Here is a 24,171-nt window from a genome sequence, read left to right on the forward strand (position 1 = left end):
CCAGGGCCCTCCCTCAGAGATTAGGAAGAAAATCAAATTTCAAAATCAAAACCACATTCCAAATTTCTTAAAAGATATTTTTTGTTCAATTCCTTTGTAAAAACATTGGTCACCATTTAACATACAGTGGCAACAAAATGCACCCAATTTACATGCATCAACAAGTCAATAAATCGTAATACACAGACAACATGATTTTCAAACAAACAGTACTAAAGTAGCTCATGTTCCATTTAAGTATAGGTATGGTGCTTCCAACAAAGAAATAGCTAATATGAGAAATAAGATTCCAGTTTCAATCTCAAATAAGGTTATTTGTGACAAGTACCATGAAACAATGATTTTATGACGTCATTATCTTAAAGGGAACCATTTTTCAGAAGTCACGTTGTGCAAAGCACCAATACTCAGGTAGAATAAGATCTTGAAAAGATGTGAACTTAAGTTAAGGACAAAGGGCTCCATTTTTTGAAAACTAATTATCTGAATGATTCGAATGTTTATTATGTCCATAAATTAAAAGATCTTTCAACATGAAGGCTATATATACTATGTTTTGACACCTTAAATAATTCTGCAGACATTCAGCTAAGCTGAAAGCTTCTGTAGGACTACTTCCAAGAGCAAAGAGTGGAAACCAATAATTAAAAGCCCTTTCTATACTCACAGGCAAGGTTTCTGGATATGGGATTTAATTAATAAGAAGAAAATTTAAGCACCACAATAAAATACTTTTTAGAAAACAGAAAGGACTGGCAATATACAAGTTAGGAACAAAAGCACTTAAACGTTTACCGCCCCCCCCCCCCCCCAAAAAAAAACTGTTTAAATAAGCACTTAAATCCTATCAGCTGAAGTAATAAAGAAATTCTTTTTGGGGTGTGTGTAGTACTAGGTGGAAGGTAAAACCACAATTCTGTTTAAGGAGTCAACTTTCGTAATTCTAATTTGATCAAATGAGACAGTTGTATTATTTGTACATAATAAGAATGTTATATATTTTTACATTATATGATTTATTTTCTTCTTTTCCCTCAAAACCTATGATTGAAGGACACCTTTAAATTATTTTGAAATTCACAGAGCATAATTTATGACAAACTGCTTTGTGGGAAAAAGCAGCCCCTCTGAAAATAAGAGGTCAAAGTAATCATGTGCAAATAAAACTTCAAAATAAGGTAGCTGTAAATACAGCCATCTTAGAAGTTTCCCCTCATTTGTATCTATTTAGCAATATAAATAATTTCAGTGGCCCAAACAGTAATTTTAACTTCAGTTTTTCTCCTCCATGATGTGTTTACTCTTAACAAGTTAAGAGTAATTTTTTAGCATATGGTGTTACAGACCATATGCTAACAAACTTAAAGGTTCATAAAATTAAAATTTATGATTCATATATAGTTATACTATGTATGTCAGATATAGAAGGCTGAACATAAGTAATTTCAACCTAGAATATTATTTGAACATCACAAAAGAAGAAAAAAGACAAAAAACAAAGATTTCTCCTCGCATAACTTTTGACTACTAGACTATTCATAGCAAAAAAAGGCAAAATATAAAATATGTAGTTTTTAGCTCAAAGTGAGTTATCACAAAATAAAATTCACTAAATGAGACAAGACATCAGGATTATGAGTATGGGGTACTCAGATTCATTCAAATCAGATGAGGAGACACTTTGGGGGAAAAGAAATCCATCCCAAACAATATAATTTGTATCTCATTAACCCTCTAAACACCACAACTTTACCGCTTATACCATAAGCCTTCTCGACAGTTCCCATTTTCTTCTTCTCTAAAAAGATGTTTTAGCCTCTTAATTTCCAAGTGTCATGTCAAACCCCTTATTTTACCCTAATTCCATACTCCTCATTTATTTGAAGACCTTAAAATAATCATTTTCTTCCCCTAAGGAGTTAGAAACCACCAGGTAATAATTCAAAATTGAGAAATTAAAGGTTAAAAAATCAACTGAAAATACACTTATTAACATTTGTGGTTTTATGTAGTAGGGACACCACATAATTACTCATTCTGATTAACCTCTTGAGACAGTGAGGTCAGAAAACTGAAATGAGCAACAGATACTTAAAATGCTTGAAGTGTGGTCTATCTTGAGTAGAATGAGTTAAAAAGGTGACTGAAATTATATGATTCTAAGTGTTTACTGTAAAACAGTACAAAATTGATGTTGCCAAATAGAGTAAAAAGAAAAACCTTTAACTTATATTAAATATCGTCCATAATTTGGAAAAAAGTCTCAAGGCTGAATTGTAACTAGAGAGCAACAGCCACAACAGAAGACCCTTTCGTGCATGCACACACATGAAATAACAAATAGGCAAACCCCAACTGAGTACAGTACACCAACGACTGATACTTAAATGATATTTTGATACGTAAAGAAAAAGGTAAAATGTTGACTGCTACTGATGAAAAAGCATTTCAACAATTTACACAAAATGATACTAAACATTTTTTTTTAAAAAGATGTCCTAAGAAAACCAAGCCACAATAAGTTAGTGTTTTCCATAATACATGCTGAATTATTTGATCCCATATCTATACACTGTTATTGTCTTAATTCCTAAATGTTGTGACAGCATATTTAGTAATTGAGGTACATTAGTTTACATCTTTTTATAGATATTCTAAGAGAGTTAATTTTTCTTTTCCAGTTTTTCATCTTCTTCACCTCCTCCAAAGAAAAGCAAAGGAAACATTCCTAGAATGCAGCCAATAGTCACCCCAACAGCTTTGCCCTAAGGAAACAAAAGAAAACATTTTTTGAAAGTTATTTTATCCCTAAAAGAAGAATCCTTGCCTAAGTATCTATGATAAACAATTACTATGTATTATAAAATTCAACTGTAATTGCATTTCTTTTGACCACAATAACTTAAATATAAAAATAAGCAACATATGGGGCGCCTGGGTGACTCTGTCAGTTGAGCATCTGACTTGATTTCAGCTCAGGTCATGATCTTGAGGTTCATAAGATCAAGCCCCACACCGGGCTCTGCGCTGACAGCTGGAGCCTGCTGGGGAATTCTCTCTTCCCCCCCTCTCTCTCTGCCTGTCCCTCGCTTATGCTTTCTCTCAAAATAAATAAACATTTTTTAAAAAGTAAGCCACATATGACAAAGGAGGTAAGAATACACAATGGGGAAAAGACGGTCTCATAAATGGTGCCGGGAAAGCTGGTCAGCTGCATGCAAAAGAAAGAAACTGGATCAATTTCTTACACCATACACAAAAATAAACTCAAAGTGGATTAAAGACCTAAGTGTAAGACCTGAAACCATAAAAATCCTAAAAGAAAACACAGGCAGAAATCTCTTGGACATCAGTCTCAGCAACATTTTTCTGGATCTGTCTCCTCAGACAAGAAAAAACAAACAGAAAAATATACAATTAGAAACTACTTCAAACTAAGAAGATTTTGCACAGCAAAAGAAACCATCAACAAATGGGAAAACAATCTACTGAATGGGAGAAAATATCTACAAATGATATAACCAATAAGGGGTTAATATTCAAAATATATAAAGAACTACAACCTAACACCAAAAAACCCAAAATGATTTAAAAATGGGCAAAGGACCCGGAATAGACAATTCTCCAAAGAAGACATACAGATGGCTGACACGTGAAAAGCTGCTCAATACTACTAATCATCAGGGAAACGCAAATCAAAACCACAATGAGATATCATCTCACAACTGCCAGAATGGCTGAAATCAAAACCACCAGAAACAAGCATTGATAAAGATGTGGAGAAAAAGGAACCCTCCTGCACTTCTGTAGGAATGCAAACTAGTGCAGCCACTCTGGAAAAAAGCATGGAGGTTCCTCGAAAAATTAAAAACAGAACTATCATATGATCCAGTAATCACACTACTAGGTATTTACCCAAAGAATGCAAAAACACTAATTTGAAAGAATATATGCACCCCTATGTTTAATGCAACATTATTTATAATAGCGAAACTATGGAAGCAGCCCAAGTGTCCACTGATAGATGAATGGATAAAGAAGATGTAGTGTGTATATATGTATGTGTGTGTGTGTGTGTGTGTGTGTGTGTATCATTCAGCCATAAAAAGGATGAAATCTTGCTATTTGCAACAACATGGATGGAGCTAGAGAGTATAATGCTAAGCAAAATGTCAGAGAAAGACAAATACCATATGATTTCACTCATACGTGGAATATAAGAAACAAAACAAACAAACAAAGGGGGAAAAAGAGACAAACCTTAAAATAGACTCTTAACTCTAGAGAACAAACAGATGGTTACCAGAGGGGAGGTGGGCGGGGGATGGGTGAAATAGGTGAAGGGGATGAGCACGGAGTAATGTATAGAATTGTTGCATCACTACATTGTACACCTGAAACTAATATGGCACTGTATGTTAATTACACTGAAAATTAAAAAACAAAACAAAACAGTAAGTAACAAATATTGGTGAGGATGTGGAGACAAGGAACCCTTGTGCTCTGTCAGTGGGAATGTAAATTGGTGCAGCCACGATGGAAAACACAATGAAACTTCCTCAGATAATTAAAAATAAAAATACCATGTGATCCACAATTCCACTGCTGGGTATTTATCCAAAGAAAATAAAAACATGAATTGGAAAACATATACCCACCTCTATGTTTAGTGCAGCATTATTTACAATGGCCAAGATACGGAAGTAACCTGAGTGTCCACTGATAGATGAATGGATAAAGAAGATGTAGCGTGTGTGTGTGTGTGTGTGTGTGTGTGTGTGTGTGTGTGAATGCATACACAAACATACCTACATGCATGTGGATACATATGTATACATACACGTATATGTGTACATGTACATGCATTTGTATACTAGCATATGTGTATGTACACATGTGCACAAATATACACAATGTAGTGTCACTCATAAAAAAGAATGAAATCTTGCCATTCGTGACAATGCAGATGGATCTAGAGGGTATTATGCTAAATGAAATAAGTCAGACAGAAAAAGACTAGTAACCTACAATTTCACTTACACATGGAATCTAAAAAGCAAAACAAAACAAAAAACAGAAATAGACTCATAAATACAGAATACAAAGTGGTGGTTGCCAGAGAGAAGGAGGTGGGGGGATAGGTGAAATAGGTAAAGGGCAATAAGAGGTACAGTTTCTAATGATAAAATAAATAAGTCATGAGGAAGCAAAGTACAACACATAGTAAAAATATACAGCACATAGTAAAAAATATTATAGTAACTTTGTATAGTGACAAATGGTAACTATACTTCTTGTTTTGTAATATACATAATTGTTGAATCACTATGTTGTACACTTGAAATTAATATAATATGTCAACTACACTTCAATTAAAAATAATAAGCTACAAAAAGGTTCTAGAACAAGTAATATTTGAAGTTGAATGCAACTAGGAAGTTTTTTAAATGGCCACGAAATATCACCAAAGAAATATTCAAGTATAAAAACACTTTTTAGAAATCATACATATATTTTCATGTCTGAAGATAGGAAGAAAATAGGGGAAAAAAACCTCACCAAATACTCTCAATAGATTTGAATGTGCTCCTTTTTGTATATATTCCTTTTCCATATTTATCCCCATGTATACCTAATTATATGTAGGTCTAACCATTATGGAAACGTACCTTTGTGTTCTGCCCCACCCCTCCCCTAACAGCCACACATGTTATATGAGCTCTTTTCCAAAGTGTTTCATAATCTTAATATAAAAACTTTTAAATTCCCCTAAACTGATAGCCCACAATCTGCTTGCTTAAAGCTCTCCTTACACCATTAAAAATCACTGCTATTTTTTCACCATTATAAGTGATATTACAATAAACATTTCTGTCTATAGTTCTTCCCTAATGGTTTATTTAAAATCAAACAGTATGAATACTTGTGCATATTCATAGGGTAATGAATGCCATGCTGTCTATTGTGGGCAAAATTGACTGCAAATTCATATATACCAGTTGAAATACAGTTGACACTTGAAAGACACTGGTTTGAACTGTATGGGTCTATTTATATGGGGGTTTTTACGACACAGTACTGTAAATGCACTTTCTCTTCCTCATGATTTTCTTAGCAACATTTTTTTCTCAGCTTACATTATTGTAAGGATACAGTATATAATACACAAAACGTGTGTTAATTGACCATATATGTTACTGGTAAGGCCTCTAGTTAATAGTAAACTATTAGTTACGTTTTTGGAAGTTGAAAGTTATACGTGGATTTTCAACTGCACAGGGAGTTGGGACCCCTAACCCCTGTGGTGTTCAAGGATCAACTGTGTATGTATATACACACATCAATTCTTCTACAACCATACCCACATTATGAACATCTAAAATTTTTATTTTTGTAAATAATTTTTAAAATTTGCATTTCTACAATGACCATCAAGGTTAAATACTTTTCAATTAAGTTTCATTTCTTCATACAAACATTTATTGAGAATCTATTCTGTGCCAAATTCTGTGCTAGATACCAATGAGACAAAGACTAATTAGATGCAGTCTGTCTCTCTCTTCTAGGAACTTCCAGTTAGTTATACACAGAAAAGCAAAGAAATAAACTAAGTTCTATCAAACATTACAGGTATATGATAGCTACCCAATCCAAAGTCTTGACTAAAATAAAACACATTTTCCCAAACAATGTCAATTTATCTATCAGACCCTACAGTTTTTCTAATAAATTTCAAGAGTAGCCACTAATGTTTTGACAACAGCTTGCATAAAAATTTTCAAGTCTATTATTTTTGGGTTTTGTTGGTGGGGTTAGTGATAGTGGTGGTGGTATGTCCATGCTTTGTATTAATAGGTTTATCACTTTCATAAGAAAAGTATCGGTTCTACAGAGTTTTAATAAGCAGAAATTTTCTTCGTTCCTGATGCTGAAAAAGTTAATCCTAGACCCTTATTTTGACCTTCAAGTTTGTATTCATTTATATTTATTTATATACGCATAGAATATATTTTATTTTAGATTCCTGACTTCCCCATATACATGAAGTGACCACGGCAACAGGCTCCATGTCCACTTTCCACCCATTTGTTAGAATGCCTGTTACAATATATTGTCTGTGGAACTCAAGCCTTTCCTCCCCACTCACTTTAGGATTGCCAGTTAATGAGTTCCAACCCAATCATCTCAATGGCGTGTAAAGTCAACAGGGCAGAGAGGGAGGAAAGAAGTGAGATGTCCTTTTCTGGCTCCATGATTCAGTCAACATTTTTCCACTGAAAAATCAGTTAATGAGGCACCTGGGTGGCTCAGTCGGTTGAGTCAGCTCAACCGTCAGCTCAGGTCATGATGTCAGCTCAGGTCATGAACTTGTGGTCTGTGAGTTTGAGCCCCATGTCAGGCCCTGTGCTGACAGCTCAGAGCCTGGAGTCTGCTTCGGATTCTGTGTCTCCCTCTTTCTCTGCCCCTCCCCTACTCGTGCTCTGTCTTTCTCTCTCAAATATAAATATAAATAAACATGAAAAGAAAAGAAAAGAAAAGAAAAGAAAAGAAAAGAAAAGAAAAGAAAAGTTAAGTTATCAGGGCTTATGATAGTCTAGGCCCTATAATTAACTACACTGGAACTAACCCAAGAACTTGAGTACATCTGTAATATGGTTCTGCAAGAAAATATTTTCTGAGTTTCAAACAGCCAAATCATAAATGAGGTTTTATTTTTTTTTATTTATTTATTTTTTTTTTAATTTTATTTTTGGGACAGAGAGAGACAGAGCATGAACGGGGGAGGGGCAGAGACAGAGGGAGACACAGAATCGGAAACAGGCTCCAGGCTCCGAGCCATCAGCCCAGAGCCTGACGCGGGGCTCGAACTCACGGACCGCGAGATCGTGACCTGGCTGAAGTCGGACGCTCAACCGACTGCGCCACCCAGGCGCCCCATAAATGAGGTTTTAAAACACAACCTGTATCAACAGGAACCTGCATGTGTATTTGCATATATTGTATTACGGGTAAATTTCAGAGTTAGCTTATGTCATGAATGAATTACTGATCACTAACTTAAATTACTTCAGGCTGTTTGTTAACCAAATGTTATGTTACAGAGTAGATTTGACCCTAACAGAAAATAAGCAGAGTCAACAACTAAGGGACAGAATCACTTCATATACTGGTGGAAGATTTAGCAAAATATACAAACACACAAAATGTATTTATAAATGCTAGTTTAATAACTAAGGTGCTTTTATAATAGAAGAGGGGAATGGACCTGCTTGTAATACAGAAAGAAAACAGAATTACCAATTACATGAGAAGAAACCCCAGGAAAATAATCTTCTTTTGATCCCAACTGTACTGCTAAAATGTTAAGCCAAGCTGCTAGAATGTTAGAATATCCTGATTCCTCAACAACGCTGGCCGACATTAGCCAGCTAGTCTCACTTCCATTTATTTACGAATTGCAGGATATAGACACACACATGATTTTTTTACAGAAATAGGTCTAAGGAGGAGGTTGAGATATGCATTTCTAACAAGTTTCCAGGTAATGTTGATCCTGTTGGCCCTGGCATCACACCTGGGGGGAACCAGTGCCCTGTCTAATCTCACTTTCCCCCATGGTTTTAACTATCACCTTTTCAGTGTGGCCTACAGTAACCCTCCTATCTAATCCTGCAATCTGTCTCCATCTCAGCACTCCCAACCTCTTAATCCTGCTCTGCTTTTTTTCTTTAATTCCTGTAACATTTGCAGACTTCTAACACATTAAACATTTTGTCAGATTGTTTTAATTGTCTTCTTTCCACTGCTAGAATGTAAGATCTACCAGAAAAAAAGACCTTGTTTTGTTAACCAATATATTCAAAACTCCTACATATGTATTGGACATATAGTAGGTAAACAATAAATATTTGTTGAATAAATGACTGATAATACTCATCATCTCTAATTCAGATCTCTCCAACTCTTCACTTTTAATCTAAATGCCTACTCAGTATTACCACTTCAATGTCCTATTAGTCTCAAATTCAACTTATTGAAAACAGAACTCAGTACCTTCCCTTACTAACTTGTTCTTCCTCCTTTTCTTCTTGACTTAATTAGTAGCATTGTGATCCATCCAGTTTCCTTCCTACTTAAAATTCTTCACTAGTACTCCATCAGCTAGGTATGAGATTCAAGCTCCTCAGCATAGCTTATACAATGTCTTTCCTGTCTGATCCATTTTACTTCTCCAATACTGTTTTTCTACTGCTGCTTCTATCCTCAACTACTACATATTATAGTCCAGCAATGCCTAATTTCTTACTTTCTCTGAACATACCCTGTTTTTATCATGCCTTTCTACTTGCTAGTCAATGTATTTGGAATTCTCTAATGTCTCATCAATAATTCAAAAATCAGCTTAGATCCAATAATTGCCAAGAAATATTCCCACCAAAAGAAATTCCTCCCCACAAAATATTCTTACTTAATGCTATTTCTAGTGCATAATTCTATAATTGCATATGTCACACCACATTATAGTTTGTTTACATGTTACACCTAAACAATTCGTAAAAATAACTAGTTTATATTCATTTTATATCCTTCAGTTTCTAGCACATGACAGATATTCCTTAACATTACCTGAATCATATAAAGAATACTTCAAAAATCAGTTACACTATAAAAAATAAAGAGTCAATACAAAATTACCGTTCTCTGAAAACTGCCAAGGCTTACACAATTTGTGTTAAAAACTCCACTCAAAACAAGCAAACAAACAAAAAACAAAAAAACTCCCCTCAAATAAATTTGGTCTCAAATTTCTCAGAGGACTGAACTATCCAGTGTCTTGGTCTGGCTACCTGAATTCATGATCATAAACCATATAAAGTACTTACAAAATGTGTACTAACACGTGTTTGCCACATGTCCACTTGTTTTGGTGTAAGATCAGGAATTGACAAGCCTAATCTGGAAGCCAAAGCTTCAACGTAGCCTGCAAGTCTTTAAAAAAAAAAAGAAGGACAGAATATAAGTTTTTAAAGAGACACACAAATGTTCTCAAGATAATGAACTAGTTACTACAAAAGGAAACAAATAATTTCACACCTGTAACTGGCACTCCAGAAATGGTGTAAATGTTTTTTACAACTTCCATTTTTATTGTGCATAAATATATCCAACTTAAAAATATTTAGTATTAATATATTCGATACACAGGTAAACACGTTGCCTTAGAGCAATTATTCTCCACAATTACTTTAAAAAGACCAATTCAAAGTATATAAAAATTTTTTGCAGCAATTAACAGTTATGCGCTTATTCCAAATTCAAAGCAAAGCACTTTAACATATGATATAAATTAATAACTGTCACCAGAAAGCAAAAATTTCCAAAATTTATCAGATTGATATACTAAGATTGATATACTTGAATTTTCAAGGCCATCTCAAGTATTTATCAGATACAAACTTACTTTATGAACTGTAATAAAAAAAGAATTGCCAACTAATCTATGCATACATCAATTATAAGATGGATCCCAAGAGCAGATATATTAAGTTCTAAAAAAAACTTAATCTGTATATCTAAGAATCAATAAAATGTAGTATCTGTTATTTAATGATATTTTTTAAAGGCAGAGGAGAAATAGTTCTTAAATATAAAGACTCCCAACAAAATCTTTATCTCTAATCAAAAAGAACTGTTGTTTCATGATGCAATCTAAAATTAAACGGCTTTAAATTCTAATATTACCATTTTTATTTTTTTATTTTTTTTTTTAATTTTTTTTTTTTTAACGTTTATTTATTTTTGAGACAGAGAGAGACAGAGCATGAATGGGGGAGGGTCAGAGAGAGGGAGACACAGAATCTGAAACAGGCTCCAGGCTCTGAGCCGTCAGCACAGAGCCCAATGCGGGGCTTGAACCCCCGGATAGTGAGATCGTGACCTGAGCCGAAGTCGGAGGCTTAGCCGACTGAGCCACCCAGGTGCCCCTAATATTACCATTTTTAACATTAATGTTGGAAATGGAGAAGTGGAACGTGTAAGGGGTGATATAATTATAAATTAATGTCACAAATCCCAGGAATATAAAATTTCTGCCTTGGCCCAGAAGCAAAGAAACTTTGTGTTTAACAGTAGCTTTGGCCCCAAACTCCAGTACAGAAATCTAATAGACAGGGTCAGGTCACTTATGAAGCTGCCTTTTCTGAGATTATAGGGCTAAGTAGACTACCACTAGACCCAAATCCAAATCTCAAAACTGACCACTCTAATACATGAAGAAAGGAAGAAATAGAGCCAAAGACTGGGCAAAAGAGAGTATCTTTATCACAGTAGTTAATATCACCTTAGTCTAATTTATAATTTCCAGGCTTCCTCAAGCTCAAGAGGAAGCCCAGGCCACGTGTTGCTCAGAAGAGAGAATGTAAAGAGAGAAAGAGGAAAAGCTGGCCTTTTCTAAGTAGACATCCTCACTTTGTTTCATCATTCCTGCCACATGAAATAAAGGGAGCGAAAACTGGCTAAACCCTGTAATGCTCTGGCCATTCCCACATATGCTCCAGCCATTATGCCTTTTGAAAGTTCCTCTCTCCGGAAAACATGCCCAGTCAGTATCCTCACATTTGAGCCGTATCGTTTATCTTTGGGCTTAGTGGGAGAAGGGTGGGCGAAATAATGATGGGGATTCTGGCTATTAATCCTGCCTCGCCTTGGAAATGTCTATAAAAGACATATAAATACCTCAGTAAATGAAAATTAAACTCTGCTTACATTGTGGTCATCTCAGAAAACTTTTTTGCATGTATCAATCTCTTGAAAGGATTTTAAACACAAATTCCAGGTCCCTAATTCTGAAATGCAACCCAGGCATTCATATTTGATGTACACCAAAGATTTAGCACCACTCATTTAGAAAAAATAAATTTAAAACGTTAGTTTGAAAACACACCCAATAAATATCCCATTTCTTAATTCTTCTCGATTAAAGAATGGAGAAGAGAAAGAGAGCAAGGTCAGTACACACATGCACAAATGAATGAATAAATGGACCTACCCAAGTCCAGCTAAATCTGACACAAGATTTCCCAAAGCAGCAGCTAAAAAATTGAGAAGTGGATAAGTGAATTGTCATCTGGAAATCAGAAAAATCCTTATAATACATCACTGTCTCATCAGTAAAGCACTGATCTGGAAGAGTTATCACAGCTTCTGAAACCACAACAACTATATCCAAAGTAACTCACTGGATAGCTCTGAGTCAAGATTTCAAAATAGAACACAAGTCTTTCGAGATTACAGTGCTGTACTTCCATCAAGTAGTGGGTTTTTTTCTGTTGTGGCAGCCGGTTTCCATTCTGGTGTCAATACCCATACAATATTTTGTAGTTTTATCTTTCCTTATATTTAAGGAAATTTGGATATTTGGAAGTTAGAGTAAAAGTTTTATGCATAGGTCTGAAATTCAAGAAAATCATATAGAGAAGAAATGTCTCTTTTATTAACTCATCTACTTCATACTTTTCCACATAATAAACACACCACTGAACCATTCCCAAATTTCACCATCATAAAAAATAGAGCAGTAACTGAGGGAAAGAAGGTAATAGAACCAAATTAGATTTTTAAACTTGTATTTCCTTCTTTGATTTTTCTACCCTTAAAAATAAATAACAGTAGAAATAAGGGTAAAAAGGTTTTAGGATAACACTGAATTAAGAGAAAAACTTATTGGGGCACCTGGGTGGCTCAACTGGTTAGGTGGGAGACTTGATTTCAGCTCAGGTCATGATCTCAGAGTTCGTGAGATCGAGACCCACATCAGGCTCTGTGTTCACAGCTTGGAGCCTGCTTTGGATCCTCTGTCTCCTTCTCTGCCCCTCCCCCACTCGTGCTCACTCGCTCTTTCAAAAATTAAAAAACATTTTTCAAAAAACTTTTAAAAAAGAGAAAAACTTATTTTAACATAGTCAGTACAGCACTATTACCCATTAGCTAACATAAAGTACCTAAAATTTCTCAGGAAAAGTGCAACATATACAAAATTAAGAATTAGAAGAATAGGATTAAGGAGATAAACTAATAGACATCTCAATGAGTAAACTTATTCAGATTAAGTATCTTCTAAAACTAACCTACTGAAATGTTTTATAAGTATACAGACAATGGAATAATAACATTAATATTATTAAATACCTGCCATAGTTGAAATTCCCAAAATAATTCCAATAGACATCTCAATATGGGTGCCCTGAAAAATGATTACGAAGAAATTAATCTTAAACATTAATGAAGTGGCTACAAAAAATAGCAAAGTAATAATAAAAAGTTAAAATAGTTAAACATGTTATTGCAACAAAATTATATACATAAAATATGCAAAAATATTCACATATAATATAGTAATGCACTTAACTATTAAATATATGCATTCACACAAAAATAACATCGGTATCATTTTATTCATTAAAATTAGGCTTTCAGAGAAATAAACAAAAGCAACAAATACAATTATAATATAAAGAGCAATATAATCCATAATTAAAGATCTAGAATTTATATTTTCCAACCACAAAGAAAGATGCTTTAAACCTCTTGGAATACAGGGACATCTGGGTGGCACAGTTGGTTTAACATCCAACTCTTGATTTCAGCTCAGGTCATGATCTCACGGTTTTTGAGTTCAAGTCCCACATTGAGCTCTGCGCTGACAGCATGAAGCCTGCTTGGAATTCTCTCTCTCACTCTCTCTCTGCCCCTCCCCCATGTGTGCGCGCGCACACACGCTCTCTCTCTCTCTCAAAATATAAATAAACAAACAAACAAACCTACCTCTTGGAACACAAAGAAGACCAACTCACCTAATTTTAAATTCTGAATGATACATCTATATAGATATCATTGTTATTTAGTCTATCAAAAACAGAGTAAAAAACTAGTTTCTAGGAACCAAGAGATCACAGACTTCAAAAATTACCTTTATAACCACTTTGTTCTGTAACCATTCAGTAGTGAGACCAAATATGGTTCATTTATAAGCAACAACAGCTTCTTGTACAATAGATAGAGCTGCAGCAAAACAAAAGGCTCTAGCTCTACTGCATTTGCACTGAATTTATTGAGAGTTTCAGACGTTCCACATCCATCCCATTCTGAAGACAAGAAGGACTCATATTTTTACTTCTATTTTAAACAGAAGAAACTGAAATGAAAAAGATTAAACTATTCTAATGGGTTATTACATAGAATAAAGAAGAAATCCTATGGTCTATTGTGCTAATTCCATTCTAATACTTGGGCAATGTTGCCATAAGTAGACTTAGGTTTCCTCCTGAATACTGATGCTTGAAAATTTCTAAATAATTTTTTTAATGTTTATTTATATTTTAGAAAGAGAGAGAGAGAGAGAGAGAGAGAGAGAGAGAGAGGGACCACAAGCAGTGGAGGGGGAGAGGGAGAGGGAGACACAGAATCCGAAGTAGGCTCCAGGTTCCAAGCTGTGGCACAGAGTCCCGACTCGGGGCTCAAACTCATGAGCTGAACTCAAAACAGAAGGGGTGAAAGAAAGAACTTACTGCAACAATCATAATTGCATTATCCAAAAAGCCAAACCCTATGAAAGGTATCGCATTGTGGATGAATACTGAAAAACACCAAAAAGAGAAAATATATGTTAAGATTTCTATAACTTAAAATGATAAAAACAGACCATATGACTAAAGTCTCCTAAATAGATCTGATAACCTTTGAAATTTGCTTTTCATTCCCCATAGCCAAAAGATTCTGCTCCTGCAGTAAGTTCAACTACTTCGTAGAAGCTATACTAGGGAAAAACACCAAAATTAAAAACGCTGTTACATGTAAAAATAATTGTGTTAGACTTCTGGGTTGTTTTCTTACTAGCTACAAAGTACATACAGTTAATGGCAGAACAAATAAGTAAATATATGTTACGAGTACCATATTTTACCTGTTTAATTGCTATTAATATCAATCTACTTCTTATATTGTAAAGACTGATATCATAAAATTAAGCTCCATATTAGAAATAATAAAAAATACCCTGAATCAAATTTCATGGAAACTATATGGTCACTTTTACTCACTAAACAGTTTTTTGGACAAATATGATAAAAATGTTATTACCTCATCTATATTAGCCATCTATATCCAGTCTTTTCCCCCCTCACATCATCAGTATCCCTGAAAGCTTTCACAAACTATAAACAAACTATTTGATTTAAATCAAAATGTAATTTGATCTCTTCCTAACAAAAGCATACCTTACCTTATCTATCTAACATATAATCTGAAAGACCTGACATAATAGACGTGTAACTAGGAAGAACTAATACCTATATATTTTTTATACATTCAGCCTCATTTTTTTTTTCATATTTGCATCTTCAGCATGTTGCAGAATGCCTAGTGCATAGCAGATACTCAATGAACATTAGTTAATTAAGTTGAGGACCACTAACCTGGAAAGGAAGAGAATTCCATATTAAGAGAATTGAAGGCAAACTGTGAAATAGATTAAAAGCTGGAATAGTTAAAAGATTTTATTCTAATTCATCTATAAAATTGCCAAGATATAGTCAACATCAATTCAACTAAGGACTTTTTTAGATAAACATCAAAACTGTGAATTTTATACCACATCCAAAAAATAGTCCCTTAAAACAATTGGTGGTATGTGTTCAGTGACTTTAGAGTGTTTTTCTTCTTTTAATGTAGTTAAGTCCACAGAAAGTATAATTAAAATATAATTCAGAAGTTATGAAAGTTTGATATTGCTACAGTCAGTTCTGCACCAACCCAGGGAAGGCTAATAATAAGCAGTGAACAGAACAAAACAAAAAATGCCTCTACCCAAAACAACTATCGAATACTAACATCACAAGAAAAGGGTGTATATACATCCCAGATCATTTCAGATTTCTTTTTGCTATCAAGTAAGAAAGTTCAAGATAAAAAGCAGCATTTTTTAATTACAAGGAATATTATTTTAAAAGTTATTAAAGATGATAAAAATCAAAGTGTATTAATGAAATGGGATTCTTCAATTAAAGAGTCTAACCTTAGCTCTTTGACTTTTTGCCTAAGTCTAGTTACTTAATTACTAGACATCCAAACTTCTGTAATAAGCAACTCTGAAATATAAAATATATCATGTTTTTATGCTTAGACCTAAAAAATGTGTCCTATATATTAAAATTTACTTTCAACACAAAGGAAAAAATACAATTTTCATGTTGTTAAGTAAACATGTACTGGCCACTCCACTGGGCATGAGATACAAAGATAAATAAGATTTGGTTACCAGCCTTCAAAAAGTTTTGGTATGGTAACACACCATACAAACAGCTCATTTCAATATGACAAAAAAAAACTGATAACAGTATTATACGGTGCTTGGATACAAACTGCATGAACCTAGGCTAGGAGAAACACAAAAAATTACCTGGGGGAAAAAAGTCTTAAAGAATTCTTAAATGTTTTGGTATTTGGGAAAAGTTACTTATTTCTAATATAAATTGTATTCTACCTCTGAGAGAAAAAGAACTGGCTATTAATTTTTAAAAGTTATGTAAGTTTACTCTCCAGTATGTAATGATCTCCTATTAATTTGCGATTTCTTCAACTTCCTTTGGAAAATACTATTCTATAACAGCAAATCACATCTGATATTTAGCTTTCACTTACAATCTACTCAAATTTACCGCACCATTAAAACATTCTCTTCTTTCATTGTCTCTATAATAAGATCCCAAACTGTTTTACATTATGTCAGTGTTAGCCTTGACTATTTAATTTCTATCATAACAGTAAAGAAAGCACACCAGCACCATTTATGAGCTTCTTCTTCGTGGCAGTGTTAAACGAACTTAACTTTCTTCATCATTACAAACAGCACGCCGTAAGTATTTTCTCCACCAGAGAACAGTTCTACCCAGCCCTGAGCTCAGACTTTCAAGTTCTGAAATTACCCAACTTAAATCCAAACTAAAGTAAACATATCGTTTTTACTGGGAATTAAGGAAACCTTACCATAAGTATAATTTTATTTCTACATGGTAACTACAGTTTAACAATGTTAGATACTGTTACAAATGTCGAAATTCCCTAACATTGTAATATGTCTTAAACCAAGTTTATAAACTTTTTGTTTCAGCATGATAAATAAGATAATCTACTCTCTCTGGAAAAATTAAATTTACTGACTCTTCTATACTATCAGTGAATGATACAGTTATTTCAAGTCTAAAAGACAGATGCGCAAATATTTAACAATTATAGAACCATTACCATATCTCAGCTGTCCTGGTGTGGGTGGTGGTGCTTCCAATTTTTCTAAAGGGGAAAAAAAGGGTTTAGGTCAAGAATTAGTTACCATAGCATGAGTTCTTTTTTATTACAGTGAAGAAAATACCAGCAGATTTACAAAGTGGGAGAATATCAAAGTTTATTCATACATTTTTGTAGGATAACAGACCAAAGTTATCCATACAGAAAATAATACTTGGTATGGATTACATCACAAGGCTAGAAAACAAAACTGAACTTTAGTGACAAGTCTACCATGGACCCTATGGCCTTGGGTAATCATTAGCTTTTCATTTTTCTTTTTTTTTTTTAAATCTTTACATCTATATAATGGGCCTGATTACATTAGTTACAGTAAAAACAAAACAAAACAAAAAAACCCACCAAAAACACAAAAAAACAAAAACCTTTGAAATATAGTTACCCTTCTTTAAGATGGCAATGATAGATGTCTTAAGAAATATATATACAAACAAACATTGATAGCAGAAAAAAGAATATTCAAATAGACCTAGTATATCCTTTAAAAAACAGAAAATAATATTTTTAAAGCAATGTATTTCAACAATGACTTCACTGGATTGTGTTCTGTTCCTTAATCTCCCTTGATAATATAACGAAATATTTTGAGTTTTGGAACCTATACTATTGGATAATATAGAATATTCTACACAATAAAAAGTAGAGTGCTAGTCAAAATCACAAGTAACAATAAACTATTTATAATATATATCATAATAAACACACCAAATTTTCCCAAAGTAATATCTTTAACTGCCATCATTAAATCTAAAAATTAACAATTATTATAAAGAAGCAACATACCTAATCTCATAACAATAACCATCTCACCATTTGTGTAAGTACAAGAGTGAGCTCTGGTAAAATGGCAGAGAACTGTACTTTATCCTCCTCCTCCTCCAGTCCAAAAAAATTAACACCCACACCATGGATCACACTGCTCTAAAGGTTTAGTACAACCAGACTGTCCAAGGAAACACATTACAAACTGGATATATATTTTCTAAAATTTTTATTTATACTCTGTGACAACATAAGTGAAGAATTTAGCTTTAGAAAAAGTAAAAAGCAATGTATCTCCATTGATAAACTATGTAAAAAAGTATTGTCCATATTTGTGAATGGTATTTTACTAAAAGCGCATACAGTACCAAAATGGTTTTACAATAAGTATGCTAAAACCTTGAGTTTAATCAATGATCATATTATTCAGACAGTTCTAAGAATGCAAGTTTAAGTTTTGTTTTCCCCTTTTTAGAAGAGTTATGAAACGAAGATATACTGATCTTTGCAGAATTTCCCATCTGATTAAAGTATATTCGCTGTCTGTTGACTAACACCATTACCTCAAGATCTATTTTGAAAGCATGCAAATGGTTTTCCAAATTTTAACAAGGAACATAGGTTACTACGTACTCCAGAGTTTTCTGCTGAAGTAAACATGCAAAAGTGGTTACATACCAGAACTATTTGCTAGATGCATTACTCTCATCATCACTACAGTTCTGACACTGTGAGGAGAAGTCCTTGTCAGTTGACTGGAACATCTTGAAATACCTAAAAATTCAACAAGCAGGACTTTCCCAATAGAATGAGAGTATACAGAGTCCTTGCTTTTACTTCTTCAAATTCCCTACATCTTCATATTGAGCAAAATATTTAAAATATTTTACAACTCCTAAGAAGAAAGGGTAAGAGGTAGGCAAATGTATGATGTGCAGCAAAGAGCAAACAATCAAATCATATACTCAATATTCCTCATCTCTCTTTCCTATTACACATACGGATTAGAAAATTAAAACTAATGAAAAAGTAACTTTTTTAAAGACTGAGAAAGAGAAAGAAATACAAAGTAAAGTAAAGAGCAGGAAGGAAAACCACTGGCACAGAGATTAAGGTAAAATCAAAGCAGAGACTTTGCCTCCTGCTTCACAAAGAACCTAATAAGCAGCAAGAGGAAACATGAAAGGAACATTTCCTAGAAAGTGGAAATTTTATTGGAAAGTATCTGTCAAAAATGTTTTAAGCCATAAGTTGATCATTTTGAGGACTTTGATGCTGTTTATTACCTTATTATGTTAACTAAATCAAAACTATATATATCAGAAGTGAAAAACATTAGAGGTTCAATGCACAACAGAACTCAATCTTGGAAGTAAGCCCACGCAATCTTATACAGGTTTAAACTGTACTGGCTGTGGGGCGCCTGGGTGGCTCAGTCGGTTAAGCACCCACCTCTTCATCTCCACACAGGTCATGATCTCACGGTTCCTGGGATCCAGCCCCACATTGGGTTCTGTGCTGACAGTGCGAAGCCTGCTTGGGATTCTCTCTCTCTCCTTCTCTCTCTACCCCCCTCCCACCCTCTGTCTCTTGAAACAAACTTAAAAAAAAAAAACACCAAAAAACTGTAGTCGCTGCTAACATAACCTCCCTCAAAACAGTCACAATAAACCTCAGAAGCTTTTTATTTCCCTACATATATATCTTAACCTTAAGAATTATCTTTTTTTTATTAAGAAAATTTTTTTAATGTTTTTTATTTTTGAGAGAGACAGAGACAGAATGCGAGTGAGTTAGGGGCAGAGAGAGGGAGACACAGAAGCAGAAGCAGGCTCCAGGCTCTGAGCTGTCAGCACAGAGCCCGACGCGGGGCTCGAACTCACGAACTGTGAGATCATGACCTGAGCCGAAGCCGGACGCTCAACTGACTTAAGCCACCCAGACACCCCAAGAATTTTCTTTTTGAGGGCACCTGAGTAGCTCGGTCAGTTAAGCAACTGACCCTTGATTTTGGCTCAGGTCGTGATCTCACGGTTTGTGAGATTGAGCTGGTTTGTGAGATTGAGCCCCACTGTGGGCTCCGTGCTGAGAGCAGCACAGAGCCTGCTTGGGATTCTCTCTCTCCCTCTCTCTCTGTCCCGCCCCCTGCTCGCACTCTCTCTCATTCTCTCTCTCAAAATAAATAAATAAACTTGAGAATTTTCTTTTGACATATAGTAAACTATCGACACTTACATTGGAAATATATTCTAATCTAATGTTTCATTAAGAAGACTTTGGAGTTAGAAAAACCTAGTTCTTTCAGTTTGGGTGTGTATGTGTGTGTGTGAATGTATATGTGTGTGTGTAATATACACCATTACTTTTTTCTTTTTCTAAATATCTTGAAATAATAAGATAATCATTAACCCTAGACTGTATTTTACCATATCATATTTTCCAATGATTTTAACTTAAAAAATTCTGGTTCTACTTCCACTACTGGCTTCCTAACCTCCTGTGAGACCAATTTTCCTGCATAGAATATCTATAAACTATAAATAAATATGTAATAAATATATAACTACCTAAAAGCACTAGAAAATGTCCAAAAACAGGTTGATTCTGGAAAGGAATCAACACTTAGAAAAAGGAACGGAACTAAGTGAATTAGCTGCTTATTGTAGCTTTTGGCCTAAGGGCAGACTTCACCCACAATACTGGGGCAACTAAAACTCCAACAAAATATCTTCAGTCTTTCTGGCCTGCAGAAGCAGTGGCCAGGGTGCAAGGTAGCCAAAGCCACTAGAAAGTGAAAGGGGAGTCCTGGAAATGATAGAGACAGAAAGGAGGAGGAGCCCTAAATTCTGTATATACAGTCAGTTCAAATATATGGCTGACCTGTGAACCACACATGTGTGGAAAAAACCGAAACAAATCTCAGCTAAGGGTAAAATAACTGAAGATTTGAGCTGTACACCAAGATACAGTTTGTAGTATGAGCCTAACCATCAACTGCCTGCTAAAACAAGTAAAGAAAAATCAGTATCTTTTAGAAGAATAAAGCACAATCCAGAGTCTCTACAACATGATAATTGCAGCAGTGACTAAGATATAATCTAAAATGCTTCACAAACAAAGAAACAGGACAAAATGACCCATCTTCAGGAGAAAAAAACAATAGACGAAGATAAATTCTGAAGTGACTCAAATGTTAGAAGTAGCAGACAAGGTCTAATAAAGTAGCAATTAAAATTATATTCAAAAACATAAATGAAAACATAGTCAAATAGAAACTATAAAAAGAACCAAACTCATATGAAAATTATCTGAAATCTTAAAATTAATTGGATAGGCTTAAAAGCAGAATGAAGAGCGAACATGATAGACCAATAAAAATTATTCATCTGAAGAACAGAAAATAAAAGGATTGAGAAATAACAAATCAGTCTCAGAGACTTGTGGCTAAATATCAAAAAGTCAAAACATGTATAACTGGAGTTCCAGAAAGCAAGAAGAAAAAAAACAAAAAAAAATGTTTGAATAAATAATGTCTAATAATTTCCCAAATTTGGTGCAAGACAAAAATTTCAAGAGTCATGAAAGTTCAGTGAACCCCTAGTAGAATAAACATGAAGAAAATCAATGATAAAAAAGAATCTTATATAGTCACAAAAAAAAGGACACGTTCACTAAAGGAAAACAATGATTTACATGATTCAAGAAGGGGGGAAAAAAGCTATCGGCCATTATTCTGTATCCAGAAAGATTATCCTTCAAGAATGAAGGCAAATGTATTTCAGAAAAACTAAAACTATGAGAACATGTTGCCAGCCAACCTGCAATCTAGGAAATGTGAGAGCGGGTTCTTCAGACTGAAGGGAAACGCCAGTTGGGCAGTAGGATCTTTAGGAAAGGATGAAGAGTATCAGAAATGGTTATATAAAAAACCACTTGTTCCCTGGTAATTTAATTTAGGTAGACCTGACTACCTATAGAAAAAATTGTAACTCTGCCTTATGGAGTTTATAACATACGTAGATGTAATACATATGACATCAAAGCATAAAGGATGAAAGAGTTACAAATGGACCAATTGGGTAATTTGGTTGCGATATTTCTACAATGTCTATTAAGTAGTACAATATTAGCTCTAAGTAGTCTATGAAAAACTAAGAATGAATATTTGTTTTTTTAACAAATATTTATTTATTTTTGAGAGAAAGTGAGGGAGGGGCAGAGAGACAGGGAGACAGAGAATTGAAGCAGGGTCAATTCCAAGCTGTCAGCATAGAGCCCAACGTGGGGCTTGAACCCACGAACCATGAGATCATGACCTGAACCAAAGTTGGACACTTAACCAGCTGAGCCACCCAGTGCCCCAAGAATGCATATTTGTAATGCCTAGAGCAATCACACATACAGACAAAATGCAATGAGAATACGGTTAAAAAGCTAGTAAATAATTTGAAAGGAATTTTTAAGAATTAAGTAAAAAAAATGCAGGAAATGAGAACAGAGGGACAAAAAGCAAATAGTAAAATAGCAAACCTATATCCTACCATGTCAGTAATTTACATTCAATGTTAATGGACTAAACTAAACGCGTCAATGAAAAGGCAGAGTTTGTCAAAATGGATAAAAAAGCAAGACCCGACTCTAAGATATCCACAAGAATTACACTTTAATAGGTTGAAAGTAAATGGATGGTAAAAGATATACTTACTATACAAACACTAAGCTTATAAAGGCTGGCGTGGCTATTTTAATATCACATGAAGTAGACCTAAAGAATGTGACCAGAACCAGGGACATTTCAAAATGATAAAAGAGTTAATTCATCAAAAGGCAAAATAATAATTTGATTATGCCTAATAACATAGCTTCAAAATGCATGATGCAAAATCTGACAGAATTAAAGGGCAAAATAAACAATTCCACAGTCATACTTAGAGAGATAGAAACCTCTTTCTCAGCAACTGACAGAAATGAAAACTAGGGAAAAATATCAGTAAGATACAGATTATTTGAACAACACTACCAATCATCCTGATCCAATTAATATTTAAACAACACCCAACAACTATAGAATACATATATTCTTCTAAAGTGGAGATGGTTCTTTCACCAAGAGAGACCATAAGCTGATCCACAAAACAGATGTTAATAAATTTATGATTAAAATCATAAAGAATACATTCTCTGACCAAAATGGAATCAACAATAAGGTATCCAGAAAAAAAGTTTTGGAAATTAAATAACATTTTCTAAATACATGGGCCTGGGGTGCCTGGGTGGCTCAGTCAGTTAAGCCTCTGCTTTTAGCTCAGGTCATGATCTCACATTTGTGAGTTCAAGCCCCACACCGGGCTCTCTGCTGTCAACACAGAGCCTGCTTCAGATCCTCTGTCTCCCTCTGCCCTTCCCGTGCTCACTCATTCTCTCTCTCTCTCTCAAAATAAATAAACATTTTAACATAATTAAATACATGGGCCAAAGAAGAAATCAAAAGGGCAATTAGACTGAATATCAATGAAAATACAACATATCAAAATTTATGGGATGTAGCTATATGAATGCTTAAAGGAAAGCTTATAGTTTGAAATACTTACATTAATAAGAAGAAAGGTCTAAGATAAATGGCTTACAGTTTTATCTTAAGAAGCTATGAAAAAAAGACCAAGAGCGAGTTAAATCAAAAGTAAACAAAAAGGAAATAACAAAAGAAAAGAGCTGAAATCAATAAACAGAAAATAAAGGAAATAGACAAAGACAAAAGTTGGTTCTTTGAAATGATCAACAAAATTAATAAGCCCCTAGGTACACTGATCAAGAAAGAGAAAACACAAAATACTAATATCAGAAATGAAAGAAGGGACATCACTACAGATCCTAAAGAAATTAAAGAGAGTATTACCAGTAACCTTATGCCAACAAATTCAACAACTTTGATAAAATGGACAAATTGTTTGAAAAATACAATTTACCAAAACTGACATAAAATGAAACAAAAAATCTGAATAGTTCTATCTATTAATAAGATTGAATTTGTCACCAAACACTTTTCCA

At 34.1% G+C, this 24,171-nt stretch overlaps 1 protein-coding gene across 4 annotated transcripts in view; it reads right to left on the minus strand.

The window, feature by feature from the left end:
- Positions 1–63: 63 nt before the first annotated feature.
- The window catches only part of TMEM65 (transmembrane protein 65), a 53,065-nt gene continuing 28,957 nt past the window's right edge, over positions 64–24,171 (minus strand). For 2 of the 4 annotated variants that reach the window (XM_078441737.2, XM_078441739.2), the window contains 6 exons: positions 17,302–17,346; positions 14,568–14,635; positions 13,189–13,243; positions 12,050–12,092; positions 9,885–9,990; positions 64–2,765 (listed from right to left, as the gene is read on the minus strand). In XM_078441737.2, coding sequence (XP_078297863.1) covers positions 2,664–2,765; positions 9,885–9,990; positions 12,050–12,092; positions 13,189–13,243; positions 14,568–14,635; positions 17,302–17,346 — 419 coding nt within the window. In that variant the 3' untranslated portion in view covers positions 64–2,663. Of the gene's footprint in view, positions 2,766–9,884; positions 9,991–12,049; positions 12,093–13,188; positions 13,244–14,567; positions 14,636–17,301; positions 17,347–18,801; positions 18,898–24,171 lie in introns of all 4 variants that reach the window. The other 2 variants (XM_078441738.2, XM_078441736.2) reach the window with 2 other exon arrangements.

The sequence above is a fragment of the Panthera onca genome, chromosome F2 (assembly GCF_046562875.1).
Source record: "Panthera onca isolate mPanOnc1 chromosome F2, mPanOnc1 haplotype 2, whole genome shotgun sequence".
Classification (NCBI taxonomy): domain Eukaryota; kingdom Metazoa; phylum Chordata; class Mammalia; order Carnivora; family Felidae; genus Panthera; species Panthera onca.